This window comes from Salmo salar, chromosome 01, assembly GCF_965601325.2.
Source record: "Salmo salar chromosome 01, fSalSal1, whole genome shotgun sequence".
Lineage (NCBI taxonomy): Eukaryota > Metazoa > Chordata > Actinopteri > Salmoniformes > Salmonidae > Salmo > Salmo salar.
The window spans coordinates 22,637,354-22,661,917 of record NC_138291.1 but is presented as its reverse complement, the minus strand read 5'-3'; the positions used below and the strand labels follow the sequence as shown (position 1 = coordinate 22,661,917).

The 24,564-nt window shown below is 42.1% G+C and overlaps 2 protein-coding genes across 6 annotated transcripts in view; both read left to right on the top strand.

The window, feature by feature from the left end:
* Positions 1-2: 2 nt before the first annotated feature.
* Positions 3-11,883, top strand: icef1 (Interactor protein for cytohesin exchange factors 1). 2 transcript variants are annotated; one of them, XM_082955377.1, is made up of 11 exons: positions 3-986; positions 1,844-1,897; positions 3,042-3,081; positions 3,543-3,712; positions 3,897-3,970; positions 4,140-4,211; positions 4,306-4,367; positions 4,537-4,661; positions 5,179-5,530; positions 10,363-10,553; positions 10,738-11,883. In XM_082955377.1, the coding sequence occupies exons 2-11, from the start codon at positions 1,874-1,876 to the stop codon at positions 10,942-10,944; spliced, it is 1,317 nt and encodes a 438-aa protein (XP_082811503.1). In that variant the 5' UTR covers positions 3-986; positions 1,844-1,873; the 3' UTR covers positions 10,945-11,883.
* An 84-nt stretch (positions 11,884-11,967) lies between these two features.
* Positions 11,968-24,564, top strand: part of LOC106575636 (SR-related and CTD-associated factor 8) — a 72,782-nt gene continuing 60,185 nt past the window's right edge. For 2 of the 4 annotated variants that reach the window (XM_014152346.3, XM_014152283.3), the window contains exons 1-2: positions 11,968-12,216; positions 17,195-17,278. In XM_014152346.3, the coding sequence (XP_014007821.2) occupies positions 12,187-12,216; positions 17,195-17,278 (114 nt within the window). In that variant the 5' untranslated portion in view covers positions 11,968-12,186. Of the gene's footprint in view, positions 12,217-17,194; positions 17,279-19,127; positions 19,220-24,564 lie in introns of all 4 variants that reach the window. The other 2 variants (XM_045715003.2, XM_045715002.2) reach the window with 2 other exon arrangements.

The following is a 24,564-nucleotide window of genomic DNA, read 5'->3' as shown; positions in this document are numbered from 1 at the left end:
TGGCGCACACACTAACTCAAGTGGAAGAATTCTGAATCACTGATACTTTATAACGACTCTAATGTTCGACAACGTTTTAGCGGTGTTTCGACGTTGCAAACTCTCCTTCAACAGAGACGTTATCCTCGTTAAAATACGCATTTTCAAATCTAGGTTGCAGGTATGTTTTGGGGTGATATATTTGAGTACCTGACTCAATTTTAATGTTTCAACACCAATTGTTTTTTTCGTTGCCCTGTTAGTTAAAACTGCATTATTATAGGCCGATATGATATTTACACAAACACGGGGTTTGGTTAAACAATTTAACTAGTCAATACATCATAGAAAGACACACACACATTTTAGTAAATGGCTAGTCATAAAAAGGTTTTAGTCCAGTCAGTGTTCTGCTTGGCCATTGGGCATAACAAATCCTATCAATTATGCCTACACTGTAGTTTCGTGATATTGTATTCAGTTCCAACCATGGCAGTTATTGGTCCTATCCGGGATTCTTGGGAGGTCCCTACCCTATTGAAGATGGTTAGGGTAGGGAAATCCCATGGATCCCCCAGATAGCACTAACCAGCAGTGATTGAGTGTGGAAGCATTTGGCCCCTCTTGACCTCTGATGTGGTTATGCTGCTCTCTAGAGCTGGTTACATAGTTTCTGTAATCTGATAAGCGGTGCAGTTAGTTCATCTGTTTAGCTGTGGTTAGTGGATCCATAGAGTGAAGTTCATAGACCTTGCTTTAGGCTGCAGTTGCGGTAACAGTAAGGCATCATTCAGTTTAGCTCATGGTCATCGGTTGGCTAACAACCGGAAACATGTTGCTGACTGAGATGCAAGTGTGTTGAGCAAGACTGAGGGAGAAGTGTATGCTGGGTAGGTTTCCTTTCTGTGGTATGTATCATTTGGTGAGGACCAGCCTTACGATGCAGTAAGTTTAACTGAAGCAGGACTCTGAAGTGTATATCTCTTAACTTGGTTTGAAAGCAACAGGTACTGATTTATAAAAAATGTATAATCTTGATATCATTTATGTTGTATTATTAATGCAGTATGGTATTATAGGAATGGGATTTTTGAGCTGCCAGTGCTTAAAAATAGTTTCAATTCATACATCTTACTGAATTGGATGCATTTACTATGGATCTATTATGACTATGGATCTGGAATGAGTGTACCCTTAGTTCACATGCTTTTATCACTGGCAAGCTGAGGTACCTTTTGGTTTGTGTGGCTATGGGGTCTGTTAGGGTCCCACCATCAACCTTCAGATATTCTCTGTTTGGAACCCAGTTCCCTTGAGGGAGTATCCTATGAGGAAGTTGGCCAATAATGTCAATGCAAAGAAAACTGTGTTTCTGCCTGTGACAATGTCAGTTTCCATGTTTGATTTGAAGATATTTTGTTGTAATGAAAAGGACTGACTACACTTTTTTTTTTGTCCGTTAGCAGACACTTTTATCCAAAGCGACCTTCAGGAGCAATTAGGGTTAAGTGCCTTGCTCAAGGGCACATTTACAGATTTGTTCACCTAGTCTGCTCAGGGATTGGAACCAGCAACCACTAGGCTACCTGCTGACACAATCATGTGAATATTGACCTATGGGGGAAAAATGCAACTTACAGTGTACATGCTATAAATGGATACCTACTCATCCATGATGTGAGGCAGTTCCCCCTTTTCTTCTGAATCCAGAGAGAACAAGTTGACGTTTTGACATTTTTAGTATTGTACTCAGTCTATTGATTTAAAATGGAGGGCAAATAATGTTTTGTTTCTTGTTGCATCCAACCACGGTGCATGAGTACTTAAAGGTCTGTGAATAAACTGAAAAGGTATCTCTCTGCAGGCTGCCTTCCCTATATCTCTGGCTCCCTCCATGGCAGCTGATGACTACAACCCTGTAAGTACTGGAGATTATCTATAGTTCTGTCTCTAATAAAGGTTTTTTTAAATGGCATTTTTCTGAGGCAGGCAGGACTCACAAATTGAGTCGACAATTCCTTTCTCATATGATGTCATCATTAAATATATAAATTAACTTTATACACTGAACAAAATATCAATACAACATGTAAAGTGTTGATCCCATGGTTCAACAGCTGAACTAAAAGATTGCCGAAATTTTCCATATACACAAAAAGCTTATTTTTCTCATTGTGCACAAATTTGTTTACTTCCCTGTTAGTGAACATTTCTCCTTTGACAAGATAATCCATCCACCTGACAGGTGTCGCATATCAAGAAGCTGATTAAACCGCATGATTGTTACACGTGCAGTTTTGTCAAACAACACAATGCCACAGATGTCTCAAGTTTTGAGGAAGCGTGCAATTGGCATGCTGTTTATTTCTCTACCGTAAGCTTCCTCCAACGTGGTTGAAGAGAATTTGGCAGTACGTCCAACCAGACTCCCTACCACAGACCACGTATGGCGTTGTGTGGGTGATCGGTTTGCTGATGTCAACAGAGTGCCCTATGGTGGGCAAGCATAATCTATGGGCTACGAACACAATTGCATTTTATCGATGGCAATTTGAATGCGCAGAAATACCGTGACAAGATCCAGAGGCCCATTTTAAGATATCTGTGACCAACAGATGCATATCTGTATTCCCAGATATGGGGGCTAATTAATTTATTTCAATTGACTGATTTCCTCATATGAACTGTAACTCAGGAAAAGCTTTGAAATTGTTGCATGTTGAGTTTATATGTTTATTCAGTATATATAAAAAATAAGTTATTTGATTTCTTGTAAATACCACATTTAGAATATCAGAGAAGGAGAAAGAGAATGAAAACACGAAAGAGACAGAACAGGATGTTCGAGAGAGAGAATGCACACACAAGATGGCAACAAATAATTATGTTAGAGAGACAGAGAGCGAGAGAGACATGTGTGACACTGTTGGTGTGAAACAGGATGTTCCAGAGACTATATTTGAGGTAGTTGGGTGAGGGACTGTCTGATCGAGCACTACCTTCAATCACCCATCTCCTGAACTAGTGACTATCTGACCTCTTACTACCTTCTGTTCTCCAAGGTTTCCCTGAGACAGAAGTCCAGGAGGAAGACTCGAGGAGGTAAATTGTTATCCGGGCCTGATTCTGCTGCTTGCTGTTTGTGCGGCTCAATTGTAATTTGGCCCCTTGATGTGGGCGTGTGTGACGTGACAGGATGATTAGAGTGTGTGTTGCAAATGCCTTAAGACAAGGCTCAGCAAGAGAGCCCAGTATTATTAGCCTTCTGTTCATGGGCAGTTATTGTATGCTGAGCAGTCTGTGCTTCATTGTGTGTGATATAATCCTTTGGAAGACCTTTTTGACTACTTCCTGTCTGACAACTTACATGTGACACAGGTAGGCTGAAAGTGGTTAAAAGAGATTCTGAATTTGCTGTACATAAAAATAATTTATGAGACCAATCAAAGTGTCGTATTAAAATGCCTGCATTGCAATACATTGAAATGGAGAGTTTATTGTTGCATCCAACCACGGTGCATGAATTCAGGAAATATCTCTTCTGTGTGTGTTTCTATGTTCAGGTAATGTGGCGATGAGCAGGCGGAGGGTCTCGGTTAAAGAGCTGGGGGAATCTGACCACCAGGGCTGGCTCTACAGGAAGAAGGAAGGAAAGGGCCTCCTGGGCTTCAAATGGAAGAAGTACTGGTTTGTGCTGAAGAAGACTTCTCTGTACTGGTACACTAATCCGCTGGTGAGTAATGCTCACCACTTAGTCCGCTACCCTGAGTCATCCTATCATTGCCACAGCTGCCTGCTGCCTCTCGTCGCTGTTGGAGTCTGACATGGTGTTTCCTGAAGCTGGAAATGTCAGTGTGTCAGTTTCTTCTTATTGGCGTGATGGAGGAATTAATAAAGCCTATGTGTCTTATTTTTAGGCAGAGAAAGCAGAGGGATACATTAACCTGACTGACTTCATGATCGACAGAGCATTGGAGTGCAAGAAAAAATTGTAATTCACTTGTTTCTTATTTTACAAAATCATACTACTGCTGGTGTAAAAACGTCAATGAGTCTATTCCAAGTAATAATTGACCATTTGCTGACAGTTTTTCAGTCTGAACAGAGTGTGAGTGATTGAACACTGTGAGAAAATAAACGTTCACCTCTGTCTCTTGCAGTGCCATCAAAGCATGTCACCCGCAAGTCATGATGTTTTACTTTGCAGCTGATACCTATGAGGAGATGAACATGTAAGTCACATGAAGAGTGTCATGTAAGTCAAGTTAAGTGTCATCATAGAAGCAGCGTGAGAAATGTGACCGTCTCTCTGTTTGTCTTTTACAGATGGTTGAATAAGCTTGGGCTCGCTTCAATCCAATATGAATCAGCAGAGAGCAACACTGCTGGTAAGTTTTCATGTTGATCAGTCAGAATGATTTATCATTTATCAGTCAATTCCACCAACTGACTCACTCTGTTCTTTACTACTATTGCCTCAGTATCACTGCTGATTATTGTTTGTCAAGCGAAGACTGGGGAGTATGTAGCCTAATGGCATTTTGACTCTGTGTCCAGAGTGCTACAGCGAGGGGAGTGATCACGAGGAGGCTGAAACGACAGAGGCCCCCCCTCCCCCATACTCAGAGCAGATGAGCCAGGACTCTGTGGATGTGGGTGGTCCACATGGCAGTGGACATCAGGTCAGTACTGGGTTGTTGAGGAAGCTCTGGTAATTAGGGCTAGAAGAACCTGACGAAGAAAAACTTTGGGCCCTAGTTACACGGTGTTGCATTTCTTTCTGCAAAGTGTTGAGCGTTAAAGTGGCACTCCAGTCTTTTCACCTCATTTAACACCTGATTTACTTAACAAAAGGCACATCTCAATAGGTGGTCCAGATATGTCATGACATCACAAGTGGGGCCTTTCTTTTGTTGTCTATTGCTCCTCAAGCAAGGGGGGAGGCCGCTGACATCACAGATTCCCATCACACCAACTCCTTGAATGCCCTACTCCTTGAATACCCTACTCCTTAAAGTTTGCAGTTGTCTAAAAAACATTATTTGCCTTAAAACATATATATTTTTTCCCCTTTTAGTGGGTATACGTTACTGTATTTATACTTGGGTTATCGCTTTTCAACAGTAAAAGTAAAAAAGAATCGCTAGAGGACATCTACTAACCCTGCTGAACAACACCCTTTATGTTCATGTCTCCCAGGGTAGCCTCCTTCCCCCATACTCCTTCCCCCCTCCCAGCGAGACCAATGGATCCTTCTCCTCACCTGTCAGCACAATAACATCACAGAGTTCCGGGTCCTCTCTGGCCAAGCATCGTCAGTCCTGGCTGGACCTGGTCTCGCAGGCCTCTCCTGTTGCCGGGGAAACGGTGGTGTGCTCTGTGCAGGTCCACACAAATCAGCCCCCACAGCATCAGGAGAATGAGGGGCCCTTACAGCACCACCAGGAGGCTTCGTCCTACCAGGACCCCCCAGGGAGCACAGCCAGGGAAGACTTTAACTCCAGGGAGCAGACAGAGGAGTTGGCTGTGCTAGAAATAGGGACAGAAGATGGTGAGGAGGCTTCTTTAGCTGTTTTTTTTCTAAACAATTGTTGACTTAAATAAGGGGAGCATATTAGTTAATTAATTGAGAAGGAAAAGGAAAATCCACCCATCTCACATGATATTAAGGAAAAGTGAGAGCAGTAGCTGTGCACTTTGGATGCCTTTTGTTCTATGTTATCAGACCTGTGGATAAGAGAAGTGCAAGTAGACCACACTTAATGTTGCCTCTGGTTGTATAATGGTACGTCTTTGGGAGCACATTGGAGCTGACAGTAGAAATACACTATGTGACCAAAAGTATGTGGACACCTACATGTCGAACATCTCATTCCAAAATCATGGGCATTAATATGGAGTTAGTCCCCCCTTTGCTGCTATAACAGCCTCCACTCTTCTGGGAAGGCTTTCCACTAGATGTTGGAACATTGCTGCGGGGACTTGCTTCCATTCAGCCACAAGCATTAGTGAGGTCGGGCACTGATGTTGGGCGATTAGACCTGGCTCGCAGTCTGCGTTCTAATTCATCCCAAATGTGTTCGATGGAGTTGAGGTCAGGGCTCTGTGCAGGCCAGTCAAGTTTTTCGACACGGATCTCGGCAAAGAATTTCTGTATGGACCTCATTTCGTGCACGGGGACATTGTCATGCTGAAACAGGAAAGGGCCTTCCCCAAACTGTTGCAACAAAGGTGGAAGCACAGAATTGTATAGAATGTAATTGTATGCTGTAGCATTAAGATTTCCCTTCACTGGAACTAAGGGGCCTAGCCCGAACCATGAAAACCAACCCCAGTCCATTATTCCTCCTCCACCAAACTTTACTGTTGGCACTATGCATTCGGACAGGTAGCTTTCTCCTGGCATCCGCCAAACACAGATTCGTCTGTCGGACTGCCATCTGGTGAAATGTGATTTATCACTCCAGAGAACGCGTTTTCACTTCTCCAGAGTCCAATGGCGGCGAGCTTTACACCATTCCCGACGAGGCTTTGGATTGCACCTGATGATCAGAGGTTTGTGTGCGGCTGCTCGGCCATGGAAATCCATTTCATGAAGCTCCCAACAAACAGTTCTTCTGCTGATATTGCTTCCAGAGGTAGTTTGGAACTCGGTAGTGAGTGTTGCAACCGAGGACAGATGATTTTTACGCGCTTCAGTACTTGGCGTTCCCGCTCTGTGAGCTTGTGTGGCCTACCACTTTGCTGCTGAATAGGTTGTTGCTCCAAGACATTTTCACTTTACAGTATTAGCTCTTACAGTGGACCGGGGCAGCTCTAGCAGGTCAGACATTTTACGTACTGACTTGTTGGAAAGGTGGCATCCTATGACGGTGTCACGTTGAAAGTCACTGAGCTCTTCAGTAAGGCCATTCTACTACCAATGTTTGTCTATGGAGATTGCATGGCTATGCGCTCAATTCTATACACCTGTCAGCAACAGGTGTGGCTGAAATAGCCAAATCCACTAATTTGAAGGGGTGTCCACATAACTTTGTGTGTATATATATATATATATATATATATATATATATATATATATGCTCATCTGAAGATGTGAGTTAGTCTGCCTGCACATCCTGCCCTCCTCTTGGAGTTTTTGTTTAATAGATTTGAATACCAAAACATCCAAGTCTTTAAATCAAAATCAAATCAAAGTTTTTTTGTCACGTGTGCCGAATACAACCGGTGTAGACCTTACAGTGAAATGCTTACTTACAGGCTCTAACCAATAGTACAAAAAAGGTGTTAGGTGAACAATGGGTAAGGAAAGAAATAAAACAACAGTAAAAAGACAGGCTATATACAGTAGCGAGGCTACATACAAACACCGATTAGCCAGGCTGATTGAGGTAGTATGTACATGTAGATATGGTTAAAGTGACTATGCATATATGATGAACAGAGAGAAGCAGTAGCATAAAAGAGGGGTTGGCGGGTGGCGGGACACAGTACAGATAGCCTGGTTAGCCAATGTGCGGGAGCACTGGTTGGTCGGCCCAATTGAGGTAGCGTGTACATGAATGTATAGTTAAAGTGACTATGCATATATGATAAACATAGCGTAAAAAGAGGGTTTGGGGGGGGGGGGCACACAATGGAAATAGTCTGGGTAGCCATTTGATTACCTGTTCAGGAGTCTTATGGCTTGGGGGGAAAACTGTTAAGAAGCCTTTTTGTCCTAGACTTGGCACTCCGGTACAGCTTGCCATGCGGTAGTAGAGAGAACAGTCTATGACTGGGGTGGCTGGGGTCTTTGACAATTTTTAGGGCCTTCCTCTGACACCGCCTGGTGTAGAGGTCCTGGATGGCAGGCAGCTTAGCCCCAGTGATGTACTGGGCCGTACGCACTACCCTCTGTAGTGCCTTATGGTCAGAGGCCGAGCAATTGCCGTACCAGGCAGTGATGCAACCAGTCAGGATGCTCTCAATGTTGCAGCTGTAGAACATTTTGAGGATCTCAGGACCCATGCCAAATCTTTTTAGTTTCCTGAGGGGAAATAGGCTTGGTCGTGCCCTCTTCACGACTGTCTTGGTGTGCTTGGACCATTCTAGTTTGTTGTTGATGTGGACACCGAGGAACTTGAAGCTCTCAACTTGCTCCACTACAGTCCTGTCGATGAGAATGGGGGCGTGCTACTTTTCCTGTAGTACACAATCATCTCTTTCGTCTTGGTTACGTTGAGGGATAGGCTGTTATTCTGGCACCACACGGCCAGGTCTCTGACCTCCTCCCTATTTGCTGTCTCATCGTTGTCTGTGATCAGGCCTACCACTGTTGTGTCGTCTGCAAACTTAATGATGGTGTTGGAGTCGTGCCTGGCCATGCAGTCGTGGGTGAACAGGGAGTACAGGAGGGGACTGAGCACGCACCCCTGTGGAGCTCCAGTGTTGAGGATCAGCGTGGCAGATGTTGCTACCTACCCTCACCACCTGGGGCTGCCCGTCAGGAAGTTCAGGATCCAGTTGCAGAGGGAGGTGTTTAGTCCCAGGATCCTTAGCTTAGTGATGAGCTTTGAGGGTACTAGGGTGTTGAACACTGAGCTGTAGTCAATGAATAGCATTCTCACATAACTGTTATTTTTGTCCAGGTGGGAAAGGGCAGTGTGGAGTGCAATAGAGATTGCATCATCTGTGGATCTGTTTGGGCGGTATGCAAATTGGAGTGGGTCTAGGGTTTCTGGAATAATGGTGTTGATGTGAGCCATTACCAACCTTTCAAAGCACTTCATGGCTACTGACGTGAGTGTTACGGGTCTGTAGTCATTTAGCCAGGTTGCCTTTGTGTTCTTGGGCACAGGGACTATGGTGGTCTGCTTTAAACATGTTGGTATTACAGACTCAATCAGGGACATGTTGAAATAACAGTGAAGACACCTGCCAGTTGGTCAGCACATGCCCGGAGCACACGTCCTGGTAATCCGTCTGGCCCCGCAGCCTTGTATATGTTGACCTGTTTAAAGGTCTTACTCATGTCGGCTACGGAGAGCGTGATCACACAGTCGTCCGGAACAGCTGATGCTCTCATGCATGCCTCAGTGTTGCTTGCCTCGAAGCGAGCATAGAAGTGATATAGCTCGTCTGGTAGGCTCGTGTCACTGGGCAGCTCGCAGCTGTGCTTCCCTTTGTAGTCTGTGATAGTTTGCAAGCCCTGCCACATAAGACGAGCGTCGGAGCCGGTGTAGTATGATTCAATCTTAGACCTGTATTGACGCTTTGCCTGTTTGATGGTTCGTCGCAGTGCATAGCAGGATTTCTTGTAAGCTTCCGGGTTAGAGTCCCACACCTTGAAAGCGGCAGCTCTACCCTTTAGCTCAGTACGGATGTTGCCTGTAATCCATGGCTTCTGGTTGGGGTATGTACGTACTGTCACTGTGTGGACGACGACCTCGATGCACTTATTGATAAAGCCAGCGACTAATGTGGTGTACTCCTCAAAGCCATCGGAAGAATCCCGGAACATGTTCCAGTCTGTGATAGAAAAACAGTCCTGTAGTTTAGCATCTGCTTCATCTGTCCACTTTTTTATAGACCGAGTCACTGGTGCTTCCTGCTTTAATTTTTGCTTGTAAGCAGGAATCAGGAGGATAGAGTTGTGGTCAGATTTACCAAATGGAGGGCAAGGGAGAGCTTTGTACGCATCTCCGTGTGTGGAGTACAGGTGATCTAGAATTTTTTTCCCTCTGGTTGCACATTTAACATGTTGATAGAAATTTGGTAGAACTTAAGTTTACCTGCATTAAAGTCCCCGGCCACTAGGAGCGCCGCCTCTGGGTGGGTGGTTACCTGTTTGCTTATTTCCTTATACAGCTGACTGAGTGCGATCTTAGTGCCAGCATCTGTCTGTGGTGGTAAATAAACAGGCACGTAAAGTGGCTGTTTATCGTCCTGTTTTCGCAGTTTTGGATAAGAATCACAGAAGGTTGGTGGCACCTTAATTGGGGAGAATGGGCTCGTAGTCATAACTGGAGCGGAATAAGTGGAATGGTATTAAATACATGGTTTCCAGGTATTTGATGCCATTCCAGTTGCTCCGTTCCGGCCATTATCATGAGCCGTTCTCCCCTCAGCAGCCTCCTGTGCTAAGAATACAGTACATTTTCTAATGACTGTCAATTAACCAGTTTGAAAAAAAGATTAACGGAAGCAGTTATAGTCAAAACTATGTAAATACTGTCAATGAGCTTTAAATCACTTAATATTCTGTTTAACCATTTTTGAGTAAGGAAATTGACCCCAAACCTCATCCTACTTTATCTTTAGGGATTTTTGTGAAGTAGTAATATATCAATATTTTTCTGCTGAAATGTAAAGTTGTTAAGTTCCATTGTATTATTCTTGCAGTGAACCATGAAGCCTCGTCTGATGAGATGGAGAGATTGTACATCCACCTCAAGCAGGCCAGCCTCTCTCCCATAGGAGACCGCAAACCGTCCACCAAGAGGGACTTCAGAGCCTCCTTTATAAAGCGATGCAAAAACCAGGACATTAATGAGAAACTGCATCTCATCAGGACCCTCAACAGCACGCTAAAGGTACATTCGCTAACTTGACTAGAATTATTGTATGCTTTTGTTTTTATCAGTTTATCACCACATAGGTGGCAGTATCAAATTGTTGTCCTTGTTTTCTGTACAAATTGTATGTGTTGTTTATGCATCATTTTGAATAGTATTGAGACCCTTGAGCATCGTTACACTCTCTTCCCCTTTGACTCAGGCCAAGGAGGCAGACCTGTTGACCATCGAGCAGGTGCTGTCAGACCCTGACCTCACCTCGCCCAGATTCAGGGAATGGAAAGAGGCCAACACACCTTTGCTCCAGGAGATTTGTCTCAAGCATGTACACCAGGTGGCAGCACAGGTAGAGCCCTCCGCAGCAGCAGCCAACGCCATCGCTGTCTCCTTTGTGGAGACCAGTTTATAAGGGAGTAAGATGAAGTTGCCCCTAAACACTGATCTAATGTCAGTTTTGAGTTTCTCCCACTAATGCTTATGAATAGGATTTGGGATGGATGAGCTTATTGTGGACCTGTGCCTGAGGGCAACTTTTACTCAGAACGTTTTATAAGACTCACTGCCATTATTATCTACCCATAACCCAGTAGCGCTAATAGTTGTACTTAGGCTGGGTTTTTATCAAACTACATACAATAGGAAGCAGCTCATGTTGTCTTGCCACTAAGTGGACTCATGATAAGAATAAAGTTTTTTTTAATATTTTTTTTAAGTTCTTAACTGGAGTTGGTGCAAACATTTGGTTGATTGGATTAAATTACCGGTGTATGGTTTTATATTGTTAATGTTGTAATTTTTCTTTTTATGTTTTGAGATGTAACATTTTTCAGTTTTTTTTTTATTCTGTTGTAATGTGTACCATATTTGTGTTTGCTTGTTTTTGTGGTATCTTAAGTAGTGAGTGATGGAACATTGGGTACATGTGAACCATCTCTCAAATGTATTTCCAAGTGTTTCTTTTGCAACATGATCAGTAGCCCATAGGACAAGGTTTTATTTTCTAATAGTTTTACTAACAGTAACTAGTACTGTGACTTAGACTGTCATCTTGGTTACATTAGGATCATGATACTTTTGTGGGTTTGCCTAGATACATTTTCATTCAACATTGCTGTATGTGATAGATGTTACATTCAGATCCGTGGAGATGTTGTTATGCAATCATAACATTTTGTGCCAGCAACAATTCATCATGAATTGTAAATTACATGATTTAACTGTGTGGTAAATATTTTAAATAAATAATTGTACATAAGTGTAAGGAGTGTACAATTCTATATTTTCATTCGTAAATTGTCATTAATTGCCTGTAAGAGTATTAAAGTGTTTAAATGCTCTACGTTCTAAATATATTTGTCTTTGTATTTTATTCATCTGACAGAGTATGCCTTTTTGAATAAACTATCGGGGTGTTATAGGATTTTTTTGGCCACGAGTCGTCGCCAATTACTTTCATTTGTCTACTGGACCTGCAATGCCAGTGTGTGACACTTGGGTTCGCTGGTTTCTGTGTACTGTTAGTATTGGATTTCGTTGTGGTTGTGCGCCATATTGGCAATCTCCTCCATCTCACCAAGCCAGAGCATGTATGCATCAAGCCGGTTGTTGAGAACAATATAAACATTTTACAGCGAACCCAAAATACAACACCATGGAGGCAGTCAAAGCATTCAACGACGAGGTTTGTATGATTTCTCCCCCATTACAATGGAAGTGACTGTTAGCGAATTGTATGCTTGGCGTCAAGTAGAAAATGGGGAGAAGGGCAACTAGTAACAAGGCCTCATCCTTTCAGTAGACACGGTTTGATTCGCCTATGAATATTCACCACCCATTTAGTATGTGTACGTGTAAGCGAAGCTATATCGTCATTTGGTCAGAAATAACTATGCTAAATTAAGCGAACTGTAGTTAGGTACTGTACTGTTAGCCACATTGCAATCTGGCAGAGTGCGCCAAGAATGTTTAGCTAACGTTAGTTAGCTGACGTAATAGCTAAACTCACTCAGCTAACTCAAACAACTTCAAAATAACTAGCTACAACCCGTGTACACTACCCAATCTTATTTAGGTAACTAGTTAATTTCGTCGCTGTCACATTCAACTGTAAAGGTTTGCTGGCGAGCTAACTAACAATGTTAGCCAAGCTGTGCCTAGCAAGGCCGGGTAAAATGGCTAACGTTAGCTAGGTAGCTAATGTTATGTTTTAGCGTGGTGGCCGGGTGCAATGTGTGCAGTTAGCTAGTAAATTATGCAGTAAACCAATAATTGACTTTGTATGACTAGGTACCTACACTATATCTAGTAAGTTAGCAAATATATTTTGTTCCAAACGAATTTCGCCTGGACATCGCGCCAGAGCCTTGCCAGTTTGCTCACACAATTCGTGCAGCCAAGTGGTCGAGTCACAATTCGTCTAACTGGTATGGAGTAATTTGATGGGACTTTTGGTTTCTCAAGTCCCAACTTTACATTTTCCTCATTCTTATTCTTCTGCACGCTACTCGTCTTACACAATTTAAACTGGAAACAAAATTCAAACTTTAAAATGTGCAGACTGGTCTGGAATAGTGTGCTTGCATATAACTTTTTGATATTTATACCTTTTAAACACTTTTTTAGTTTTTGTCCATCTTAACTTTAATAGGACGTTTTTCAACATGTTAAAGCTCCTCGTTACATAATCACTTCCAACACTCACCGTAAACAATGTAACTTTTGACTCCTCAACTTAGATCACTTTGCAATCGATTTAGACAAAAAGTTAGAGCATTTGAAATGTTCTACTTCTCTTCTATTCAAATGTGTATTAATAACAGAATGTGGTACCGAAAAAAACGTTACAGCTATTTGAGTAACCACATCAACATGTTCTCTAACTACAGTGCATTAGGGAAGTATTCAGAAATATATATATTTTTTTTTATCAATCTACACACAATGCTCCTTGATGACAAAGCAAACACATGTAGTTAGTGCTATCCGGGATCCATGGGACATCCCTACCATAACCTTTACCTAACCCTAACCATTTTAAATGTCATATCCAATAGGGTATGGACCTCCCAAGAATCCCAGTTGGACCAATAACTGCCGTGGTTGGAACTGAATAAAATATCACAAAACTATGCTTGTACGCCTAATAGGTAGGATTTGTTAGGCCCAAGTGCAAAGCAAAACACTGACTCGACTAAACCGGGTGCATTCTGAATGTATTCAGACCCCTTGACCTTTTCCACATTTTGTTCTGTTACAGCCTTACTCTAAAATGGATTAAGTAGTCCCCCCCCCCCCCCCCCCCCCCATTAATCTACACACAATACCTCATAATGACAAAATAAAAATAGGTTTTTATACGTTTTTACAAATGTATAAAAAAATATCACTTGCATAAGTATTCAGACCCTTTCGTCAGTACTTTGTTGAAGCACCTTTGGCAGTGAATAAGTCCTTGAGTCTTCTTGTGTATGACGCTACATGCTTGGCACACCTGTATTTTGGGATTTTAAAAAAAAATCCCAGCCTCCGTCCCCGCAGGAGGTCTTTTTCCTTTTGGTAGGTCGTCATTGTAAATAAGAATTTGTTCTTAACTGACTTGCCTAGTTAAAGGTTAAATAAAATATCCTCTCAAGCTCTGTCAGGTTGGATGGGGGGGGGGGCGTCGCTGCACAGCTATTTTCAGGTCTCCACAGAGATGTATGATCGGGTTCACGTCCGGGCTATGGCTGGGCCAGTCAAGGACATTCAGAGACTTGTCCTGAAGCCACTCGTGCGTTGTCTTGGCTGTGTGCTTAGGGTCGTTGTCCTGTTGGAAGGTGAACCTTCGCCCCAGTCTGAGGTCCTGAGTGCCTTGGAGCAGATTTTCATCAAGGACCTCTGTACTTTGCTCCATTCATCTTCTCCTCGATCCTGACTCGTCTCCCAGTCGCTGAAAAACGTCTCCAAAGCAGGATGTTGCCACCACCGTGCTTCACCGTACGGATGGTGCCAGGTTTCCTCCAGATGTAACGCTTGGCATTCAGGCCAAAGAGTTGAATCATCAGACCAGAGAATCTTGTTTCTCATGGTCATAGTCTTTTAGGTCTTTTGGTGAACTCCAAGATGGCTGTCATATGCCTTTTACTGAGGAGTGGCTTCCGTCTGGCCACTCTACCATAAAGGCCTGATTGGTGGAGTACTGCAGAGATGGTTGTTCTTCTGGAAGGTTCTCCCATTGCCACTGAGGAACTCTGGAACTCTGTCAGAGTGACCATCGGGTTCTTGGTCACCTCCCTTCTTCCCTGATTGCTCAGTTTTGCCGGGCGGCCAGCTCTAGGTCTGGTGGTTCCAAACTTCATCCATTTAAGAATGATGGAGGCCACTATGTTCTTGGGGACCTTCAATGCTGCAGAAATTTTTTGGTACCCTTCCCCAGATTTGTTCCTCGACACAATCGTGTCTCGGAGCTCTACAGACAATTCCTTTGACCTCATGGCTTGGTTTTTGCTCTGACATGCACTGTCAACTGTGGGACCTTATATAGACAGCTGTGTGCCTTTCCAAATAATCTCCAATCAGTTGAATTTACAACAGGTGGACTCCAATCAAGTTCTAGAAGCACCTCAAGGATGATCAATGGAAACAGGATGCACCTGGGCTCAATTTAACATTTATTTTTATTTACCGTTTAATTAGGCAAGTCAGTTAAGAACAAATCCTTATTTACAATGACAGCCAAACCCGGACAATGCTGGGCCGATTGTGCGCCGCCCTATGGGACTCCCAATCACGGCCAGATGTGATGCAGCCTGGATTCAAACTAGGGACTGCAGTGGATGCCTTTTGCACTGAGAGTGCCCACTTTTGCACTGCAGTGCCCTAGACCGCTGTGCCACTCAGGAGCCCAATGTATTTAAATTATTTTCAAATAAATTAGCTACAATTTCGAAAAAACATTTTTGCTTTGTCATTCTAGGGTATTGTGTGTAGATTGAGAGGAAACAAATAATTTAATACATTATAGAATAAGGCTGTAACGTAACAAAATGTGGAACAAGTCAAGGGGTCTGAATTTTTTCTGAATGCACTGTATTTTTAAATACTGCTGTTTTGACCACTCTAACAAGTCAGACAAACTCCTCTACTTCACTGCTATTCAAATCTGGCTTTTGAACAAAAATATCTTCTACCAATAAAAAGTTTCAGGTGTTTGTAGGAGTTTAGAGTGAGAAAGAATAAGCTAGCTAATGTCAGCTAACAGCTTTCTTATGTCTCATCATTGATCAACTCAGGCGGAGCTGTTGCAAAGGATACTCTCACAAACTTAGAGTAGAGGGTTACAACTGTTTGTCAGAGTTTAGAGTGACGAAAAGCACCTAGCTAACGTCAGCTAACACTTCTCTCATATCGCGTCATTAAGCAGCCCTTGCTATGGATACCGATGCATTTCAATGGCAAAAAGAGGGCCATATACTAGAATTGTAAACTCATCTAAAATTCTAGATCTCCTGTTTCACCGCTTAAGCTATTAACTCCAAACTAACGCTCTCCACTCAGATTGCTTGTCAAAATATTTTTGATGCTGTATATAATTGAACTATAACCTTTTAAAATGTGCATAAATTAACATGGGTTTGAATGAGAACCATGGGAATACAGAGGTAGCAATTCATAAAATAACTCACCAACAGTCAGTCTTGAACTGTTCAAGCTAGGGACACCAAACCAACTTTCACATGTTCAGGCTATCCCAACTAAACATGTTTTCCAGACTATCCTATATAAATGTGCATAAATTAGCATAACATAACCCACCAACAGTAACCTCGAACCGTTCAAGCTGGGTACAGCAAACCAACTGTTCAGGCTATCCTAACTTTTCATCTACCTACTTTTTCAACTATACCCAGTCACCAACACTACCACTGCTATGACTTTTTTCAAAACCATAAATACTTTAAAACGGCTTTGCTTTAAATAGTAAAGTTAATATTTGTAAAATTTTACCACAAAAATAATTTTAGTGGTAAAGGAAGTCCCACTAATTGTACTTCATGTACAATTACCATCTAGTTCACACACAGCTATCTAGTTAAGAACTCTATAGCAATAATGCATGTCTAAACTAGTCCTACAGTGCACAATTCAACTGGTGTTAGCTTGGCTAGCTTGCTAGTAAGCTAGCACTCGATAGCTAGATACTCATGATCTGGATAGCAGACATGCAAAATTAGGACTGATGTTGCTACAAGCCTTACAAATGGGGATGTGGCCACATGACATGGTGTGCCTGTGTAGAATAACATAACATAAACCATTAAATCAGATACCGTAGACAACATACAGAGAATTAGAAGATCAGCATCATCCCCAATAGTATCAACACACAAACTACTTTCTCAGCTACTGGAAAAAAACAAGTAAATAGTAGACTGGATGCTATTTCTCGAATGATCTTTGTGTTCATAATAAAGGAAGCCCCAGGTGTCTTCAAACACTTTAACTATACTCCTTCCCTGGCCTATGTAGCCTACTGTACAAACTCTTCAAATGCATTTCAAGTTAAATATTTGCCATTTCTCTGAAGCCTGAGCCCTGAGAATAGTTTCTTGTCTGATTTAATGACTGTATATTATATTAGATGTTTAAAAGGTTTGTTTCCATCGCTTTTTGTGTTTCAGCTCTACTCTCTGAATGAGTACAAGCCTCCGATCTCCAAGGCCAAGATGACCAATATTACCAAGTCTGCAATAAAAGCTATAAAAGTAAGTATGTAGAAATGAATGAAAAGAGACAAGAGTTGGGGTGATCGCAGACACAGAGCCTCTCTCCCAGCCATACAATGAATGGGTTTCGATCAATCCTTGTCTTACCTGAACTAACTAAGCTCCTAGTCATTCCAACATGTTCATGCAATGCACTCTTTGGTTCATTTGTATAAACTGATTAAACTCAATCTCTGGAAGTAATACAAATGTCAGCCGGTGTGTTTGAAAAGTTTACCAGTCGTCCTATTCACTCTAACCAAAATATATGTAGATAACACTTTAAGCCATTAATTTTTTATAAATTAAGCACCTTTTTGTCAGACTGACCAATTCTGTGTCATTTCTATTTGATAACACTAATTTCAAAATGCGTCATAAACTGTGCTGTCACTAACGCTGGTATAACATGCTTATAATTAGGACTGATGAAATACAGTTGAAGGTGCCACTGAAGAATGTGCCACAATGTTGATCATTCCGTTTGATGTGGTAGCTACTTACCAGTACGTAGATAAGCTAAATGTTTTGGTTGGTAATGGAGAGGTTGTTACACTTTTCCTGTGACTCCATGCCATTTTTCCCCAACTGAGAGCACTTTCTGTAAACCTAATTATAATAGTGTGCTACTGTCAGGTGTTGTTGGCAGTACTTAAACTCCAACTCGTGTTCGCCACGGCGCAAACATCGTTCTCAAATAGAAGCGATTGTATTTTCTTATGCTAGATAGTAACTTACTTCTGCTGTCTGAGTTAACAAGAGCATGAATAAAACACCAGGGCGGGTGAACTGATGAGTGCTTCAATAGGCCTAAATCACAACCTTATTTCTCATGAGATCTCACCTTTTATGGTATCTGTCCTCTTTTGTTTCTTTTCCATACCGGTATGACAGACGGTGCCTAATGCTGATTACTAGAAATGGGTGGAAACACTCGTGTAAGCAGATTTTAGCTTGACATGCAGATATTTTAGCTTGATGCTGATAAGCTGCTGCTCTTTGATTGGACATTTCATATACCCTCATAACCTTTGATGGTAGATTGTGTTGCCAGCTCCTGCCCAGCCATACTTTGATAACTCATCTGTAAAGTTAGTTAGTGCCTGTGATGTGAGCCCAGACACCACAGGACGTGTGTTGCTCTATGAATGAAGAGACAACCAGTTGACAGGCTCTCCTGGGGTTTGCATGACATGGTAGAGAGTAGGAGTAGCTTTTTGGTTTGGGGGGCATCATCTATTGCAGAGCATTTCTCAAACTTCTACCGAAAACAAACACAGGCAATGAACATACAGGAGACAAGAGGAGAAAATGGAGATAAACTTAGCATCAACTTTGGAAATGTAGTCCCAACACAAAATATGCTTTCTTTTTTGTATTGGCTACAATCTAAGAAGGATGTCCTCTTCCTAAGAGCTCCCATACTTTCACAGTACTAGTAATTCACTGCTGGCTGAAACCTTGAACCAAACTCCTTCATAGTAGTCATCTGTATGCATCCTAATCAATCATTTCCAGGGTAGTTACACTTAAACAGAAAGAATCCTTGACTTTCCAGTCATAGACCAGTCTTACAAAGACATCTTATTGCTCGTTGCCTTCTCCATCTTTCCAATGTCTTTCGCTATACCTCGAGCAGATCTCTCTGTCTCTATGAACAGTTCCTTTACCTTTTAACAACGGATAACAAAATAAGCTGTACCATGATAAAGTGCCTTGCTAACCACTTTTGGGGATGGTCAATCAATGTTTATTTTTTTTGTGTTTCTTAATCTGTACGAATTAGTGTGATCTTGGTGTTGCTGTGCCTGTGTTGCCTGTGAATAACTCCTGTTTCCCCTTCCCTCAGCAGCTCTCGCAGCTCCCCCAAACCACTGAAAGTGAAGCAGGAGGATGGGGTGGAGAGAGTAACAGAGATAAGGGAACCCCTAACCAGCTTAGGTAGGAGATGGGCTGTTTCAAACAAGGAACATGGAAGAAGCCAAACAAATGAGACACAAATGTCTCCCTCAGAGAGAGCTTGGGATGGCTGAGGCGCTCTTGGCTCCTCGAGTCCCTGCTCTCTACCCCAGCAACACTTTCTCTTTTCTCTGGCTTTCATAAGTGGTTCAGTTCTGACTGAGGTAGAACAGAGTTGTTTGAACTTGAAAAGTTGTCCATCAGTGTTCTGTCCGTAGTGTAGGCTAAATAATGTTATGCGGGTGTCTGAGTTAAACTGCCCAGCTACTGTTTCCCCCCTTCTTTAGAATCTATTAGGCCAAGGTGGACTAAGAACGGTATCTTATTTGAAATCCTGTTATTAATGCAAAGTAGCTGTTTGAAGCCATGCATTGCACAGTAGTGGTGGTCACCGTTGGTATCAGGACAATACTGCAGATGAAGGGAAAGTTTTATCACTGACAGATGAAACATGTTGTTAGTTCTCCATGAGTAATGATACAGTGCCTTCGGAAAGTATTCAGACCCCTGGACTTTTTCCACATTTTGCTACGTTACAGCCTTATTCTGAAATGGATTAAATAAAACATTTTCCTCATCAATCTACACACAATACCCTGGAATGGCAAAGCGAAAACAGGTTTTTAGAAATGTTTGCAAATGTATTATATATATATATATATATATATATATATATATATATATATATATATATATATATATATATATATATATATATATATATACATAGGTATTCAGACCCTTTGCCATTAGACTCGAAATTGAGCTCTGCATCCTGTTTCCATTGATCATCCTTGAGATGTTTCGACAACTTGATTGGAGGCCATCTGTTGTAAATTCAATTGACTGGAGATGATTTGGAAAGGCACACAGATGTCTATATAAGGTCCCACAGTTGACAGTGCATGTCAGAGCAAAAACCAAGCCATGAGGTCAAAGGAATTGTCTGTAGAGCTCCGAGACACGATTGTGTCGAGGCACAAATCTGGGGAAGGGTACCAAAAAATGTCTGCAGCATTCAAGGTCCCCAAGAACATAGTGGCCTCTGTCATTCTTAAATGGAAGAAGTTTGTAACCACCAAGACTCTTCCTAGAGCTGGCCGCCCGGCAAAACTGAGCAATCGGGGGAGAAGGGAGGTGATCAAGAACCGGATGGTCACTCTGACAGAGGTCCAGAGTTCCTCAGTGGCGATGGCAGAATCTTCCAGGAGGAACAACCATCTCTGCAGCACTCCACCAATCAGGCCTTTATGGTAGAGGGGCCAGACGGAAGCCACTCCTCAGTAAAAGGCACATGACAGCCCGCTTGGAGTTTGCTAAAAGGCACCTAAAGACTCTCAGACCATGAGAATCAAGATTCTCTGGTCTGATGAAACCAAGATTCAACTCTTTGGTCTGAATGCCAAGCGTCATGTCTGTAGGAAACCTGGCACCATCCCTACGGTGAAGCGTGGTGGTGGCAGAATTATGCTGTGGGGAGGTTTTTCAGCGGCATGGACTGGGAGACTAGTCAGAATCAAGGGAAAGATTAACAGAGCAATGTACAGAGAGATCCTTGATGAAAATCTGCTCTAGAGCACCCAGGACCTCAGACTGAGGTGAAGGTTCACCTTCCAACAAGACAACAACCCTAGGCACGCAGCCAAGACAACGTAGGAGTGGCGTCGGGACATGTCTCTGAATGTCCTTGAGTGGCCCAGCCAGAGCCCAGACTTAAACCCAATCGAACATCTCTGGGGAGACCTGAAAATAGCTGTGCAGCGACGCTCCCCATCCAACCTGACAGAGCTTGAGAGCATCTGCAGAGAAGAATGGGAGAAACTCCCCAAATACAGGTGTGCCAAGCTTGTAGCGACATACCCAAGAATACTTGAGGCTGTAATCGCTTCCAAAGGTGCTTCAACAAAGTACTGATTAAAGTCTGAATACTTACACTACCGTTCAAAAGTTTGTGGTCACTTAGAAATGTCATTGTTTTTGACAGAAAAGCAATTTTTTTGTCCATTAAAATAACATCAAATTGATCAGAAATACAGTGTAGACATTGCTAATGTTATAAACGATTATTGTAGCTGGAAACGGCAGATTTTTTTCTGGAATATCTACATAGGCGTTCGGAAGCCCATTATCAGCAACCATCACTCCTGTGTTCCAATGGCACTTTGTGTTAGCTAATCCAAGTTTATCTTTTTAAGAGGCTAATTTATCATTAGAACTCTTTTGCAATTATGTTAGCACAGCTGCAAACTGTTGTTCTTTGTTAAAGAAGCAATACAACTGGCCTTCTTTAGACTAGTTGAATATCTGGAGCATCAGCATTTGTGGGTTCGATTACAGGCTCAAAATGGCCAGAAACAAAGAGCTTCTGAAACTCGTCAGTCTATTGTTCTGAGAAATGAAGGCTATTCCATGCGTGAAATTGCCAAGAAACTGAAGATCTCGTACAACGCTGTGTACTACTCCCTTCACAGAACAGCACAAACTGGCTCTAACCTGAATAGAAAGAGGAGTGGGAGGCCCCGGTGCACAACTGAGCAAGAGGACAAGTACATTAGAGTGTCTAATTTGAGAAACAGACGCCTCACAAGTCCTCAACTGGCAGCTTCATTAAATAGTACCCCCAAACACCAGTCTGTTCTTTTGCCCATCTTAATATTTATTTTTATTGGCCAGTCTGAGATATGGCTTTTTCTTTGCAACTCTGCCTAGAAGGCCAGCATCCCGGAGTCGCCGCTTCACTGTTGATGTTGAGACTGGTGTATTATTTAATGAAGCTGCCAATTGAGGACTTGTGAGGTGTTATTTTAATGGACAAAAAATGAGCTTTTCTTTAAAAAACAAGGACATTTCTAAGTGACACCAAACTTTTGGACGGTAGTGTAGGTAAATGTGATATTCCTTTTTATTTATTTTTTAAAATAGAAATTATGGGGAATTGTGTGTAGATTGATGAGGTGAAAAAAGCCATTTTAAAATAAGGCTGTAACGTAACAAAATGTGGAAAAACTCAAGGGGTCTGAATATTTTCTGAATGCACTGTATGTGGTTTGTAGTTTTGAAGTGGTCAGAGGCTGGCATGGCTGCCGGAGTGCGAGGGAGCGGCTTTCCCTCACTTTTTTCAAATAAACAGAACTGGTAAAAATATTTCAGAAAAATTATTTCTGAAGCTGAATCAATGTCCTTCAAGATCACATGATGATGAATTTTAGTATTTTACATAACAGAACCGAATATAATAGCATAGTATGCCTAACGTTAATTTCTAGCGAGATTTTAGGAGCTGAAGCTGAATAGTCACATTTCTTTTCTCATCCGGCCAAAACGCAGCAGAGCCCGCCACTAGGCAGGATATATGCTTTGATTAAAACAAACACCATCTGCTGTATTTTGCTTACAAAACAGTAATTCAAGAAAATCTAAATATTCACATGAAACTGCTTGAGATCAAATGATTGTAAATTGTCATTTATGATTGACAGTGATAATGGCCTATTTTGAAATAATGTATGCCTAACTTGATGTTTGAGGGTATAAAAAAGTACATTTTCTTGAGACAATATGTATGGGCAAAGGCAGACGTTGTAATTGGAGGATGCATTTTATGCATGTTCTATAATTAGGTTGTCGGTATAAACTTTGAGAAATTATGACATTTTTTGAGGAGCTCCCGCACCTAAAAAAGTAAATGGCACTACACCACTGCTGTTCAAGAAAAGGGAGAGGGGGATACCTAGTCAGTTGTACAACTGAATGCATTCAACTGAAAAGTGTCTTCCCCATTTAACCCAACCCATCTGAATCAGAGAGGTGCGGGGGGATGCCATAATCGACATTCACATCTTCGGCGCCCGGGGAACAGTGGGTTAACTGCCATGCTCAAGGGCAGAATGACACATTTTTACCATGTCATCTCGGGGATTCGATTCCGCAACCTTTCGGTTACTGGCCCAACGCTCTAACCACTAAAAAGTAGTCTGTTGTCAGGAGATTCCTTCTAGTGATGGTGCAAACATTGCCACCCCCTTACTGATAGTGGGGTTATAGATGCCCAGTTTCCCTTATGGCTCAGTTCAGGTGCCTACATACACCATAGACATATTCATAATTTACACAGTCCGCTCAGACAGATCCAGTTCAGAGAGGCCCAGCTCAAGAGCTCCATCAGCAGCAGATTTGAATTTAGAATGGAGTATGAATGTGTTTATGCAATAAATGTTAGTGCATCGCATCGAAGACCCGTTTGCTAGTTTCAAGTCATCCAGTCTTCAGTCAGCTGTTCGCAAAAATAAAATCTTCATCCATAACTGTCAGTTATACGGTAATTGTGTCAGCCCTAGTTACATATCAGAATATTATTTTTGATTATGTATCGTTTTGACACTATTGCAATAAAAAAAATTGCGCTAGTTGGCTGTACCTGCACCAAAACTCCTGTATTGTTCCTTCATAGCTTGTTCTCATCTTCTTTTTAAATAGGGAGCCAATTTGTTTTCAGCGCTTTTATTTCAGCTATTTTTTGTTGTTGTTGCATGGGACAGCTTACATATAGTGAGCAATATGTTGGGAACGTTGAATCGCAATAAAATCCCAGTATCGAATCGCAATACATATAGAATAGTGAGAATCGCAATACTTATTGTATTGCCACAGTTGTATCGTTTTAATATAGTATCATGAGGTCCCTGACAATTCACAGCCCTAATTCCTGCACACTGCACTAGCAAAGGATACCTTTTTGCTAGCATTGTGCAGACGTTTCAGCCTTTCAACCAGAGGAGGCTGGTGGGAGCAGCTGTAGAAGGACGTGCTCATTGTAATGGCTGGAATGGTATATCCAACATTTGGAAACCACGTTTTGCTCGGTTTCATTTATTCCCTTCCAGCCATTACAATGAGCCCGTCGTCATATAGCTCTTACCTCCAACCTCCTCTGCTTTCAGTCTCAGATGCTCTGAAGACTGTCGAAAGGCCGAAACCAAAGCATCATAAGTGATACTTTTCAAGAGCAGTGCGCAGGAGTTTTTTTGCATATCTACAATGCACCCACAAATAACGTAGTCTGAATGTCTGTGCCTTTCACTTAAAATTCCGGTGGATGGACATTCTACTGCTATTTTCTTGCACACTGCTGCTCTGCCTTAACACAAGGCTCAACTTTCTCAGTAAATATCCAGCTGTAGATATGGATAAATGTTGGCAATGTAAGCACTTACGAGGGAATTTTTCTATTCCCAAGCCTGGCGCATTGAATGGAAGTTGTAGTTAGTTGTATGTTCAGTTACACAATACGTTTGGGCAGGATATTTGATGCCTCAGATGCAGTTATA